The sequence below is a fragment of the Boleophthalmus pectinirostris genome, unplaced genomic scaffold (assembly GCF_026225935.1).
Source record: "Boleophthalmus pectinirostris isolate CB_2022bp ecotype Guang Dong unplaced genomic scaffold, ASM2622593v1 HiC_scaffold_6, whole genome shotgun sequence".
Classification (NCBI taxonomy): Eukaryota; Metazoa; Chordata; class Actinopteri; order Gobiiformes; family Gobiidae; genus Boleophthalmus; species Boleophthalmus pectinirostris.
In genome coordinates, this window is record NW_026571447.1 from 39,436,955 (window position 1) to 39,452,322 (window position 15,368).

General features: G+C 37.2%; 1 protein-coding gene across 1 annotated transcript; it reads left to right on the forward strand.

Annotated features, from left to right (window-relative positions):
- Window positions 1-5: 5 nt before the first annotated feature.
- LOC129411825 (C-type lectin domain family 4 member E-like) lies at window positions 6-1,252 on the forward strand (the record flags this gene model as incomplete). The annotated part of the gene is made up of 3 exons (XM_055163927.1): window positions 6-158; window positions 682-806; window positions 936-1,252. Coding segments are annotated over 3 exons (480 nt in total), but the record flags the coding sequence as incomplete, so codon positions are not given.
- Window positions 1,253-15,368: the final 14,116 nt, after the last annotated feature.

A 15,368-nucleotide genomic window follows, 5' to 3' on the forward strand; every position in this document is an offset into this window, starting at 1 on the left:
CGAGACGTTCATTGAGACTTCACTGTGACGTGGGCTGGGAGCTGAATGGAACAAGCTGTTATTATTTTTCCACATTGAAGTTATCATGGAGCCAAAGCAGAAGACAATGTCAAAAAGCTTCTGGAGACCTGGTGAAGATCGAGAGCCGAGAGGAGCAGGTGAGGAGCACTTCTCCTCACATTATTATTCTTTATTCTGTGGCCCATCATGAATCTCATGTTTGTCCCTCAGATCTTCACATAAGTCTTGTTTCCACTGGCACAGTGAGTTTGGCCTTTTTAAAGACAGTACAGTAGGAGGTGTGTTTACCGTGAGGACATGTTTCAGCTGCAGATCATCTTTAAAACTGACGACAGCAGCTGAAACATGTCATCAAGATAAACTGGTAAAGTAACACATGTCGGTCTCTTTAAACATGATCGTGTTTGTGCCGTTTGTTGTGACGCGTGAGCACCTGCACTGAAGGTGCTGCTGGTCCTCCAATGACTAACCCCGCCCCCTGCGAGGCGTCTCAAGTCCCAGAACCGTTTGGACGGTCATACCTCCAGTGGTCCACTTGAGACCCCTGAAACGCCCCATTCTGTGTCCATGGAAACAAGACTCTATTCTGGTCCAGTGAAGAAAAATGTTTGTGACTCTCTGCTCTGCCCGTGGAGACGAACTGTGGATTTGTGGTTTTAGAGGTTCCTGTTTGGTAAAGTGAGACATCTGATGTCAGAGGATGAAGAGAAGTTCTGGATCGGACTGACAGACTCTGAGACTGAGGGAGAGTGGAAGTGGATCGATGGTTCTGCTCTGGACCCAAGGTGAGATGAAGCTACAGAAAAAATATTTGTCGGTCTGTTGCTTTGTATTGTAAACAATCAGTATTGTAAATCCACACATGGTCGAGCTCCAGCAGTAACTCCAACTGTTCTGTTTGTGTTTCCATGTAGTTTGTCTTTTTGGTATAGATATGGGGACAATATTCAACCAGACAACTGGGGAAGTCTTTTTTATCCAGAGGAAGACTGTGGACGGATCGGGAAGAAAACGGGCTCTGGGTTTGAGGAGAAGTGTTGGTTTGATCAGCACTGTGGAACATCCAACAGATTCATCTGCGAGAAAACAGCATCTCCAGAAAGTCCACAGAAATGACACAGGAAGTGTAGAAATATACATTTAAAGACGCACCATGTAACTTTTCTGTTGAAGCTATTTCCTGCTCTATGTTGTAATGTTATTTATTAAAATATATATGACAAAAAAATAATTCCAAATGTTCTGTCCACTTCCTTTCAGAGTTTTTCTGGTGCTTGTTCTGCTTCCACACATGGGTTTTCATATTAAAGCATTTGACCAATCACATTTCAGTCGTCAGTTGTTGCCGGGCAGAGTCAAAGTCACAGAGTCTGAGTCCTTCACAATCCGTCCTGCAGGAAGTCGAACACTAAATAAAATGTTCATGAAACTGCTGCTTCAACCAATCAGATTTTGAGTTGGTGTCGCCAGGGCCAGAGTCACCAGCCAAAGCAGCAAACTGCATCTGTAACGGAACCAGGACTAAACCAGGTCTAAACCAGGTCTAAACCAGGACTAAACCAGGACTAAACCAGGACTAAACCAGGTCTAAACCAGGTCTAAACAGGTCCACTAAACCAGGACTAAACCAGGACTAAACCAGGTCTAACCAGGTCTAAACCAGGTCTAAACCAGGACTAAACCAGGTCTAAACCAGGACTAAACCAGGACCAGGTAAACCAGGTCTAAACCAGGACTAAACCAGGTCTAAACCAGGACTAAACCAGGTCTAAACCAGGTCTAAACCAGGTCTAAACCAGGACTAAACCAGGACTAAACTAAACCAGGTCTAAACCAGGTCTAAACCAGGACTAAACCAGGTCTAAACCAGGACTAAACCAGGTCTAAACCAGGTAAACCAGGTCTAAACCAGGACTAACTAAACCAGGACTAAACCAGGACTAAACCAGGTCTAAACCAGGTCTAAACCAGGAAACTAAACCAGGACTAAACCAGGTCTAAACCAGGTCTAAACCAGGTCTAAACCAGGACTAAACCAGGTCTAAACCAGGTCTAAACCAGGTAAACCAGGTCTAAACCAGGTCTAAACCAGGTCTAAACCAGGACTAAATAAACCAGGTCTAAACCAGGACTAAACAGGACTAGGACTAACCAGGTCTAAACCGGGTCTAAACCGGGTATAAACCAGGACTAAACCAGGACTAAACCAGGACTAAACCAGGTCTAAACCAGGTCTAAACCAGGTCTAAACCAGGATTAAACCAAGTCTTAACCAGGACTAAACCAGGACTACACCAGGTCTAAACCAGGATTAAACCAAGTCTAAACCAGGACTAAACCAGGACTAAACCAGGACTAAACTAGGTCTAAACCAGGACTAAACCAGGACTAAACTAGGTCTAAACCAGGACTAAACCAGGACTAAACCAGGTCTAAACCAGGTCTAAACCAGGACTAAACCAGGACTAAACTAGGTCTAAACCAGGACTAAACCATAACTACACCAGGACTACACCAGGTCTAAACCAGGATTAAACCAGGACTACACCAGGACTAAACCAGGACTAAACCAGGTCTAAACCAGGTCTAAACCAGGACCAGGACTAAACCAGGTCTAAACCAGGACTAAACCAGGACTAAACCAGGTCTAAACCAGGTCTAAACCAGGAAACCAGGTCTAAACCAGGACTAAACCAGGTCTAAACCAGGCTAAACCAGGACCAGGACTAAACCAGGTCTAAACCAGGTCTAAACCTAAACCAGGTCTAAACCAGGAAACCAGGACTAAACCAGGACTAAACCAGGTCTAAACCAGGACTAACACCAGGACTAAACCAGGTCTAAACCAGGACTAAACCAGGTCTAAACCAGGACTAAACCAGGACTAAACCAGGACTAAACCCAGGACTAAACCAGAACTAAACCAGGACTAAACAGGTTAAAACCAGATTAAACCAGGTCTAAACCAGGACTAAACCAGGACTTTAAACCAGGTCTAAACCAGGACTAAACCAGGACTTAAACCAGGTCTAAACCAGGACTAAACCAGGACTAAACCAGGTCTAAACCAGGTCTAAACCAGGACTAAACCAGGACTAAACCAGGACTAAACCAGGACTAAACCAGGATTAAACCAGGACTAAACCAGGTCTAAACCAGAATTAAACCAGGACTAATTTTGGTCAGGCAGGTCCTTTCTTTCTTGAGGAGTGGATGTTTCAGACGGAGCTCGACTGAAATGCTGCTTTTTATTCATGTAAATGTAAATATTTCTACTGCTATGTCTTATTTTTCAAACCTCCTTAAAGCTGAATTCTGAAGCTGTTAAACATGCACATCTGTGAGAATCACACTTTAAACACAACCCGCCCCTCGGTGAAAACACGTTTGGACTCAGACAATAGAAAAAAGAAAAAAAGAGAAGCTGCTGCTGCTGTTGTATCGACGTCCTGTCTGTGGTTTTCACAAACACAGAAAGTCTCACCCGACTCGAGCTGCGACTGTGACAGAAGGTGAGGACTCTGCTGCAGCTTTTACACACAAACAAACTTTTATTCTTTTATAATTCATTTTGCCTTTATTTGACCTTTTAAAATCACTTTTACAAGAAAAACTAGATCAATGTAGAGCAGGGGAGTCAAACTCATTTTCACCCAGGGCCACGTCTGGATCATGTTTGTCGTCAAAGGGCCGGTTGTAAAGTTAAGACTGAAACTGTAACTGTAAGATCAGTATGTTACAAAACTATAAAGTCTGTATTTGATTTTTCATTTCATATTTATTTATTTTGGTTATTTTTATGTTTTTTACCTTTCTATTATTTACTGATCTTCTCGCTCTTATTTGATTTGACTAGTTTTATTGTCTTAATGAGGATTAGTAAAGTTAAGTAGAGCTTTACTTTATATTTATGTTTTATCTGTTTTGTGCAGCACTTGGGAAACAGTTTTGTTTATGAAATGTGCTGTAGAAATAAAGTGGATTTGATTTGATTTAAAGCACAGGTGTCAAACATGCGGCCCGGGGGCCAGATCCGGCCCTCCAAGACCTTTAATCTGGCCCTCGGCTGATTTTCTACTAAAATATTTTAATTCTATTTTTTATTAAAATATTGTTAATTGTCTGCGGTGTTTATCACAGCAGCGTCTCCAGCGTCTCTGTACGTGGCCCCTCCCACCAGAGCAGCACAAATGAAGACTTGTCTCTTTCCAAACGCTCTTAAAGGACGATCGTTTTGACTGTTGACCGTGACACCCTCATCAGAAAAATGTCCAAAATGAGAAAAGTTCCTCAATTAAAAAAAGATTTCTGTAATAGATTTGCTTTTCTTTGCACAAATATATGAAGTTATGGCATATAAACCCCCAAAACAGCAATGAGTTTTCTGATCCGGCCCCTTTGGGATCAAAGTAGGTCCGATACGGCCCCCGGACCAAAATGAGTTTGACACCCCTGATTTAAAGGTTTGAGTTCAAACATTCACATTACTCCTTCAGTAACATTCATGAAAATCTTCTGCATAAATTTTTCTTTTCTTGGATATTTTTGAGGAGATTTGATGATGTTTTCTTGTTCTCTCTAGTGGCGAGATGCAGTCACTTCACGGGAAACAGCTGCTTTGCATTGTGGGAGATGTAGTAGCGGCACAGAGTCACAATATAATAATAAATTATACCTTTAACCCCTTGTGGGCCACAGAAAATGGCTTGGAGGGCCGGATGTGGCCCGCGGGCCTTGGCCTTGACACATGTGATGTAGAACATTAACATTTCACATGATCCAGACCAAGTAAAAATAAAACACTCAGTCAAAAAGGAAAAGTTTCATGTTTTGACGAAATGTGTTTTGATAGATTTAGAGTTTTATCCTGTACAGTGGAATATTACAGCAACCAGCAGAGAGAGACTAAATAAGAGTCGGGTTTGTGGAGATGCGAGCTCACTCAATGTAAGAACACAAGTTTCCAGTGCAAAAAAACCAAAAAACAAAAAAAACAGACCTGCCTTAATTTTAGTATTTAGCATCACCTCCAGTCTCTCTCTCTAAAACCTTCAAATCAGGCAAGAAATCTCAGGGTAAAAATGGACTCAGACTTGAACTTTAACAGGAACATCAAATCAATAACATCTGCAGCCTTTTACCATCTAAAAAACAGAGCAAAAATCAAAGGTTTACTGTCTAAATCAGACTTGGAGAAACTTATCCATGCGTTTGTCTCCAGTAGGTTAGATACTGTAATGTTCTGCTCACTGGTCTCTCCAAACGAGCTGTGAGACGCTGCAGAACATCCAGAACATCCAGAACATCCAGAACATCCATCCAGAACATCCAGAACATCCAGAACATCCACAACATCCAGAACATCCACAACATCCAGAACATCCACAACATCCAGAACATCCAGAACATCCAGAACATCCAGAACATCCAGAACATCCAGAACACTGCAGCTCGGGTCCTGACTCGAACTAGGAAGTACGAGCACATAAGTCCTGGTCTCAGGTCTCTGCTCTGGCTCCTGTGGCTCAGAGACTTTAAAGCAGCTCTGTTTGTACAAGTGTCTCCATGGCCGAGCACCAAAGTCCATCTGTGACATGTTAGTGTCATATGAACATCTCACACTCTGAGGAGCTCAGGGACCAACTCCTGCTGGTGCCCAGAGTCACGACTAAACAAGGGGAGTCAGAGTTTCAGGTTCATGCAGCTAAAACCTGGAACAGTCTGAACATGTGAGACAGACTCTTCTGTGACGCTGTTTAAATCCAGACTCTAAACATTTCTGTTTAACTGTGCAAATAACTGAAAGGTTTTCATTCTGCACTCTTCTCTCCAATTTATGTCTCTCTTTTTTAATGTTAATCTTCATGATTATTTATGTTTTGATTTGTTTTTATTCTTATTCTGTAAAACACTTTGAATTACTTTGTGTACGAATTGTGCTGTACAAATAAACTTGCCTATTTTGTGGACAAAAACGTTTCACACTGTGGCAGATTTTGAGGATCTGTAGTTGTATTTTAGTTGACTTTTTTATTTATTTATTTTTTACTTTGACAATTCTTAAATTTGAAATGTACACTTTGTACTTTTTTCAAGTACAACGTGTTTTTGTGAAGCAGTTTTCGACAATTTTTGGCCCTGGTGATAGATTTAGAGTTTTATCCCAAATTGTGGAATATTACAGCCAAAGGATCAACATAGAAATAAAGAAGAGACTCGACTAAATAGAGACAGAGACTAAATAAGAGTCGGGTTTGTGGAGATGCGAGCTCACTCAATGTAAGAACACAAGTTTCCAGTGCAAAAAAAACAAAAAAAAAAAAACAAACAAACCTGCCTTAATTTTAGTATATTGTGGACAAAAACATTACACACTGTGGCAGATTTTGAGGATCTGTAGTTGTATTTTAGTTTTAGTTTTTTTTTTTCCTTTGACTAATCTTAAATTTGAAATATACAAATACTTTTTTCAAGTACACAGTATTTTTGTGAAGCAGTTTTCCACACCTTTTGTCCGTGGTGATAGATTTAGAGTTTTATCCCAAATTCTGAAATATTACAGCCAAAGGAACAACATTTCCATAGAAACAAGCAGGAAGAGGCCAGATAAGAGTCGGGTTTGTGGAGATGCGAGCACAATCAAGGTAAGAACACGTGTTTACAGTGCAAAAAAACAAACAAAAAAAAACAAAAACATGCTTTTTTATTTTAGTACATTGTGGACATAAAAGGTGAGAACTCTGCAGCAGCTTTTACACGTTAACAAACAAACATTTATTCTTTTATTATAAATTTTGTCTTTATTTAACCTTTTAAAATCACTTTTACAAGAAAAAAACAAAACAAAAACACAACATTCATTCTATTTGTTTGAGAAAAGTAAAACAAAATCAACAATAACAACAACAACAAAAAACAAAACTACAAAAGGATCTGTTCATGTTCATGTTTGGGACCCGGTGCCCAAAAGGAAGATAAAAAAAATAAAATAAAATTATAATGTCCGACCACAAATGTTTTATGTAATCAAATGGTTGACACTTTTTTTTTTTTTTCACCTGATGCCACGTTACGGGTCACACCAGGTCAGACTTAGACTTTATTGATCCACAAGAGAAATTATTTGGACACACATCCCAATAAAATATAATAACAAAGAGAAAAAATATAAATTATCATAATAAATTCAAAATATGTAGCAAAAAAAGAGTTCTGTTACATAAGGCTGAGTTGTCGTACAGTTGTAGGGAGTATTATCTGTTACATAAAGGTGAGTTGTACGGTTGTAGGGAGTATTATCTGTTACATAAGGGCAAGTTGTTGTACAGTTGTAGGGAGTATTATCTGTTACATAAGGCTGAGTTGTTGTACAGTTGTAGGGAGTATTATCTCTTACATAAAGGTGATTTGTACAGTTGTAGGGAGTATTATCTGTTACATAAGGGTGAGTTGTTGTAGGGAGTATTATCTGTTACATAAAGGTGAGTTGTTGTACAGTTGTAGGGAGTATTATCCATTACATAGGGGCGAGTTGTCTTACAGTTGTAGGGAGTATTATCTATTACATAAAGGGGAGTTGTACTGTTGTAGGGAGTATTATCTGTTACATAAAGGGGAGTTGTTGTACAGTTGTAGGGAGTATTATCTGTTACATAAGGGTGAGTTGTTGTACAGTTGTAGGGAGTATTATCTGTTACATAAAGGGGAGTTGTTGTACAGTTGTAGGGAGTATTATCTGTTACATAAAGGGGAGTTGTTGTACAGTTGTAGGGAGTATTATCTGTTACATAAAGGGGAGTTGTTGTACAGTTGTAGGGAGTATTATCTGTTACATAAGGGTGAGTTGTTGTACAGTTGTAGGGAGTATTATCTGTTACATAAGGTGAGTTGTTGTACAGTTGTAGGGAGTATTATCTGTTACATAAGGGCAAGTTGTTGTACAGTTGTAGGGAGTATTATCTGTTACATAAGGGTGAGTTGTTGTACAGTTGTAGGGAGTATTATCTGTTACATAAGGGTGAGTTGTTGTACAGTTGTTAGGGAGTATTATCTGTTACATAAAGGGTGAGTTGTTGTACAGTTGTAGGGAGTATTATCTGTTACATAAGGGTGAGTTGTTGTACAGTTGTAGGGAGTATTATCTGTTACATAAGGTGAGTTGTTGTACAGTTGTAGGGAGTATTATCTGTTACATAAGGGAGTTGTACAGTTGTAGGGAGTATTATCTGTTACATAAGGGTGAGTTGTTGTACAGTTGTAGGGAGTATTATCTGTTACATAAGGGTGAGTTTGTTGTACAGTTGTAGGGAGTATTATCTGTTACATAAGGGTGAGTTGTTGTACAGTTGTAGGGAGTATTATCTGTTACATAAGGGTGAGTTGTTGTACAGTTGTAGGGAGTATTATCTGTTACATAAGGGTGAGTTGTACAGTTGTAGGGAGTATTATCTGTTACATAAGGGTGAGTTGTTGTACAGTTGTAGGGAGTATTATCTGTTACATAAGGGTGAGTTGTTGTACAGTTGTAGGGAGTATTATCTGTTACAAAAGGGTGAGTTGTACAGTTGTAGGGAGTATTATCTGTTACATAAGGGTGAGTTGTGGTACAGTTGTAGGGAGTATTATCTGTTACATAAGGTGAGTTGTTGTACAGTTGTAGGGAGTATTATCTGTTACATAAGGTGAGTTGTTGTACAGTTGTAGGGAGTATTATCTGTTACATAAGGGGTGAGTTGTTGTACAGTTGTAGGGAGTATTATCTGTTACATAAGGGTGAGTTGTTGTACAGTTGTAGGGAGTATTATCTGTTACATAAGGGTGAGTTGTTGTACAGTTGTAGGGAGTATTATCTGTTACATAAAGGGAGTTGTACAGTTGTAGGGAGTATTATCTGTTACATAAGGGTGAGTTGTTGTACAGTTGTAGGGAGTATTATCTGTTACATAAAGGGTGAGTTGTACAGTTGTAGGGAGTATTATCTGTTACATAAGGGTGAGTTGTTGTACAGTTGTAGGGAGTATTATCTGTTACATAAGGGTGAGTTGTTGTACAGTTTGTAGGGAGTATTATCTGTTACATAAGGGTGAGTTGTTGTACAGTTGTAGGGAGTATTATCTGTTACATAAAGGGAGTTGTACAGTTGTAGGGAGTATTATCTGTTACATAAGGGTGAGTTGTTGTACAGTTGTAGGGGAGTATTATCTGTTACATAAGGGTGAGTTGTTGTACAGTTGTAGGGAGTATTATCTGTTACATAAGGGTGAGTTGTTGTACAGTTTGTAGGGAGTATTATCTGTTTACATAAGGGTGAGTTGTTGTACAGTTGTTAGGGAGTATTATCTGTTACATAAGGGTGAGTTGTTGTACAGTTGTAGGGAGTATTATCTGTTACATAAGGGTGAGTTGTTGTACAGTTTGTAGGGAGTATTATCTGTTACATAAAGGGTGAGTTGTTGTACAGTTGTAGGGAGTATTATCTGTTACATAAGGTGAGTTGTACAGTTGTAGGGAGTATTATCTGTTACATAAGGGTGAGTTGTTGTACAGTTGTAGGGAGTATTATCTGTTACATAAGGGTGAGTTGTTGTACAGTTGTAGGGAGTATTATCTGTTACATAAGGGTGAGTTGTTGTACAGTTGTAGGGAGTATTATCTGTTACATAAGGGTGAGTTGTACAGTTGTAGGGAGTATTATCTGTTACATAAGGTGAGTTGTTGTACAGTTGTAGGGAGTATTATCTGTTACATAAAGGTGAGTTGTACAGTTGTAGGGAGTATTATCTGTTACATAAGGGTGAGTTGTTACAGTTGTAGGGAGTATTATCTGTTACATAAGAGTGAGTTGTTGTACAGTTGTAGGGAGTATTATCTGTTACATAAGGGTGAGTTGTTGTACAGTTGTAGGGAGTATTATCTGTTACATAAGGGTGAGTTGTACAGTTGTAGGGAGTATTATCTGTTACATAAGGTGAGTTGTTGTACAGTTGTAGGGAGTATTATCTGTTACATAAGAGTGAGTTGTTGTACAGTTGTAGGGAGTATTATCTGTTACATAAGGGTGAGTTGTTGTACAGTTGTAGGGAGTATTATCTGTTACATAAGGTCAGTTTGTACAGTTGTAGGGAGTATTATCTGTTACATAAGAGTGAGTTGTTGTACAGTTGTAGGGAGTATTATCTGTTACATAAGGGTGAGTTGTTGTACAGTTGTAGGGAGTATTATCTGTTACATAAGAGTGAGTTGTACAGTTGTAGGGAGTATTATCTGTTACATAAAGGGTGAGTTGTACAGTTGTAGGGAGTATTATCTGTTACATAAGAGTGAGTTGTACAGTTGTAGGGAGTATTATCTGTTACATAAGGGCAAGTGAGTTGTTGTACAGTTGTAGGGAGTATTATCTGTTACATAAGGGTGAGTTGTTGTACAGTTGTAGGGAGTATTATCTGTTACATAAAGACGAGTTGTATTCAAGATATTTTTGAGCATTTAAAGCGCTCTTAAAACACAAAGTACATATGTTTAAAGTCTTACTGTGGAACATTTTAGGCAAAAACATTTTCCTCTGTATAGGGGCGACCGTCAGGTGTATCTACAGTGTCCACTAGAGGGCGGCACATACCAACCAATGACACGCAGAGACGACAGAGGAGACAAAAACTGCTCAGGAGTAACATCACTTCAAAATAATAATACTCAAGCAGAAGTACAAAGGAATGGTCCAAGAAATGACTCAAGTAAGAGTAAAAAATATTTGGGAAAAGTACTTCAAATATGACTCAAATAGGAGACAAGTTATGTAAAAAAAAAAAAAAAACAGGCATTTGAGAAAAAATACTGTATTATACTTTTATTTTGCGGCTTTTAACACTGCGTGAGTTGTCTTTTATTTTTATTTTAATGTATTTATTTTTGTTATTTATCCAATTCTTTTTAGTACTATTTTTATTTATAGATTTTTTTTTAATTAATTGATTTTATTGTTATTATTTTATCTATTGTTGCTTTTAGTTCCTTTTTAGAGTTAGATGTTTTACGTTGCTGTTGTTGTTTATAAAATGCGCTGTACAAATAAAGTTGGACTGAATTGGATTATAGTTCTCACGTAGAACGAGGTAGAATGTTCTGGAGAAATGTAGAATTTACATCATAAATAAACACATTTAAAGGCACAGTGTGTAAGTTTGTGGAGGGGGCGTGTCACCCGCTTGACCTGACCTGAGTTTTATCCTCCACTGTGGAATATTACAGCCAAAAAAACAACATTTCCATAGAAACAAGCAGGAAGAGGCCAGATAAGAGTCGGGTTTGTGGAGATGCGAGCACAACTCAAGGTAAGAACACATGTTTACAGTGAAAAAACAAACAAACAAACATGATTTTAATTTTTGTGCATTGAAAAAAAACATTATATACTGTGGCAGATTTTGAGGATCTGTGATTTACTTTAGGTGTTTTTTATTTGACTTATTATTTTATTTTTATTATTTTTTATTTTATTTTATTTTACTTTAACTACTCTTAAATTTGAAATATACAAATATACTTTTTTCAAAGTACAAAGTGTTTTTGTGAAGCAGTTTTCCTCGACTTTTGTCCATGCTCATAGATTTTGAGTTTTATCCCAAATTGTGGAATATTACAGCCAAAGGAACAACATTTCCATAGAAACAAGCAGGGAGAGGCTAGATAAGAGTCGGGTTTGTGGAGATGCGAGCACAGTCAAGGTAAGAACATGTGTTTTCTGTGCAAAAAAACTGAACAAAACAAAAACAAACAAACAAACAAACAAATGCTTTTATTTTAGTAAACTGTGGACAAAAAAGTTACACTGTGGCAGACTTTGAGTTGTATTTTATTTGACTTCTTATTTTATTTTATTTTAAATACACAAATATACTGTGGAATATTACAGCCAAAAGAACAACATTTCCATAGAAACAAGCAGGAAGAGGCCAGATAAGAGTCGGGTTCAATAAGAGTAAGGAACCATGTTTTCAGTGCAAAAAAACATACAAAAATGTTTTTATTTTAGTTCACTGGACAAAAACGTTACATATTGTGGCAGATTTTGAGGATCTGTACTTTACTTGAATTGTATTTTAGATTACTTATTATTTTTTCTTTAACTTTGATTACTCTTAAACTACATTTGAAATATACAAATTAATACTTTATACTTTTCTTCAAGTACAAAGCATTTTTGTTTTTTGTTTTAGAGTCGGGTTTGTGGAGATGCGAGCTCACTCAGGGTACGAACACAAAAAAACCAAACAAACATGATTTTATTTTAGTACATTGTGGACAAAAACATTACACACTGAGGCTTTAGTGTGATTTCTTTTCAGTCAGTGGGGGTCAGAGCCACTAGGGGGCAGTGTTGTCCACGAAGTCGTCACGTACGAGCCGCGCCTCCCGCACCTCTGACGACTTCATCACTCCAACATCGCACTTATTTATTTAAAGATGCACCGTGTGACTTTTCTGGTCGAGGCTCCGACAAACGCTTTTCTCTGCTTTGTCTTGAATGTTTCACGGTGCGGCATTAAACCTTTCTATCTCCATGGAAACCAAACCGGACCAAGTTACGGGTCAGATATGTGGAGAGGCGACTCTGCTCACACTCAGAATGATGTTTTTTGAGGTATTTCTGAGCGATAAAACCTGCACCTGTGATGGAATAAATGTGAAGTCGAGCTGTTTAAAGTCACACTGTGGAACATTTCAGGCAGAGCAATGACGTCTCCATGGCAACAAGCAGGTGACGGACCCCCAGAACCAAAAAGTTACACAGTGAACCTTAAAAATGTAAATGGTAAACAGTTATTCTCAACCTTTTGTGTCATGTTCCAAGTCAATCATAATTAATTTTTTTATTTTATTTTATTTTATTTTTATTTTTTTCTGGTTCTGGAGTTGTGTTTTGTTTCTTTCTCACACGTTTAACGCACAAACCCCGCACATTTACGCTGAGTTCTTGTCCCAAACTGAAAACAAAACAAAACAAAAATAGAAAACACAGTGGAGCACTTCCTGTACGACCGCGCGACATCACAAAGTGGAACTGTGTTTTCCACAAACAAACCGAAAAGGTCGAAGCCAAAATACAACATGCATCTTGTTTTTAGATGTAACCCTCTGTGTTTTATTATTTTTGAATCTTGACGCTTAAAATGATGAATTAAAAAGTCAAAAAATTTTAATCTTAAGCAAATAATTTAACGACTTTCATTTGGTACTTTTACTTTTACTTGTTTACTTTAAATGCTTTTCTTAAATCTAATGATACTTGAACCTTCGTCGACATAAAACACAAACAAAACTTTTATTATTAAAGGTTCACTGTGTAACTTTTTGGTTTGGACATTAGAACCAGAAAATAGAAAAAAAAAAAAAAAAAAAAAAGAAATTATGATTTACTTGGTACATGAGAAAAAAGGTTGAGAATAACAGTTTAGCCTCTACATTTTAAAGGTCCACTGTGTAACTTTTTGATTTGGGGGTCCGTCACCTGCTTGTTTCCATGGATACGTCACTGCTCTGTCTGGAATGTTCCGCAGTGCGACTTTAAACAGCTCTACTTTACATTTATTCAATTACAGGTGTGTTTTTAGCTCAAAAATACCAAGAAAAATTGACATTCTGTCTGTAAAATTTCAGTACTTAAGAAAAATAAAAATAAAAAACTTAATAAAAGTACGACTCAAGAAGGAGTAAAAGAAAGTACGCCGCAAGTAAAGTATGATTTATTTTAAAAAGTTACTCAAGAAAGTGTAACTAAGAACGATCCCCGCAGAACCAGACTATTTATTGCTACTTTATTTATTTATTTATTTATTTTTATTTATTATTTATTTATTTATTTATTTATTTTATTTTATTTTATTTTTATTTATTTATTTTATTATAATGTTTTTTTATCGCTCTTGAAAACACACCATGACTGAGAAACAAGTGTCTGTATCGTGTTGTTGTTGTTTTCCCATGATTCTTAGTTCCCACGAGTCTGATTGGATGAAAAAGGTGGCCATGTTTGTAGTTTCTGTGTTTGTTATTACCATAAAAACCACAGTGCAAATGTACAGATTATATTTTACTGTTTCAAGGTTTTTTTTTATTTCGCAGCTTTGACTGAACACTGTGGGATGTAATTAGTTTTTATCCTGACAAGAAAACAGTCAAATCTAAAGTTTAGTTCTGTTTCAGTCCTGGTTTGTGTTTGGTCTTTAGTTTAAGACCTGGTTTAGTCTGCGTTAGTTCTAGGTTAGTGTTCAGGTTTTAAGTTTAGGCGGTTAGGGTTAGTGTTAGAGTGTTAATAATGTTAGTGTTAGGGTTAGAGAGTTAGTGTTAAGATAAGATAAGATGAGATATGCCTTTATTAGTCCCACAGTGGGGAAATTCCAGTGTTGCAACGTACAATTCAAGAACAGCAGGAAAATGGTAACATGCAATAAAACAAGATAATAGATAATGGCTTAAAAATAATAATAAAAAATAGACTTAAAAATAGACTCTAATGTAACACACCAAAAAAAAAAACTATTATGTACAATAAAAGTGACAGTGCAGCATTTACAGTGATATGCCTATGTTTATGTACAGCAGCATTAGACAGGATAAATATCAGTAGAGTGACTTAAGTGAATTTTATCAGAGATGTTCTACGTGGTCTTCAGTATCACACATAGATATAGTTGAATGACACATGTTCATTTAGTGTGTTAGTGTTAGTGTTAGTGTTAGTGTTAGTGTTAGTGTTAGTGTGTTAGTGTTAGTGTTAGTGTTAGTGTTAGTGGGTTAGTGTTAGTGTTGGTTAGTTTAGTGTTAGTGTTAGTGTTAGTTTAGTGTTAGTGTGTTAGTGTTAGTGTTAGTGTTAGTGTTAGTGTTAGTGTTAGTGTTAGTGTTAGTGTTAGTGTGTTAGTGTTAGTGTTAGTGTTAGTGTTAGTGTTAGTGTTAGTGTTAGTGTTAGTGTTAGTGTTAGTGTTAGTGTTAGTTAGTGTTAGTGTGTTAGTGTTAGTGTTAGTGTTAGTGTAGTGTTAGTGTTAGTGTTAGTTAGTGTTAGTGTTAGTGTTAGTGTTAGTGTTTGTTAGTGTTTTAGTGTGTTTAGTGTTAGTGTGTTAGTGTTTAGTGTTAGTGTTAGTGTTAGTGTTAGTGTTAGTGTTAGTGTTAGTGTGTTAGTGTTAGTGTGTTAGTGTTAGTTAGTGTTAGTGTTAGTGTTAGTGTTAGTGTTAGTGTTAGTGTTAGTGTTAGTGTTAGTGTTAGTGTTAGTTTAGTGTTAGTTTTAGTGTTAGTGTTAGTGTTAGTTTTAGTGTTAGTGTTAGTGTTAGTGTTAGTGTTAGTGTTAGTGTTAG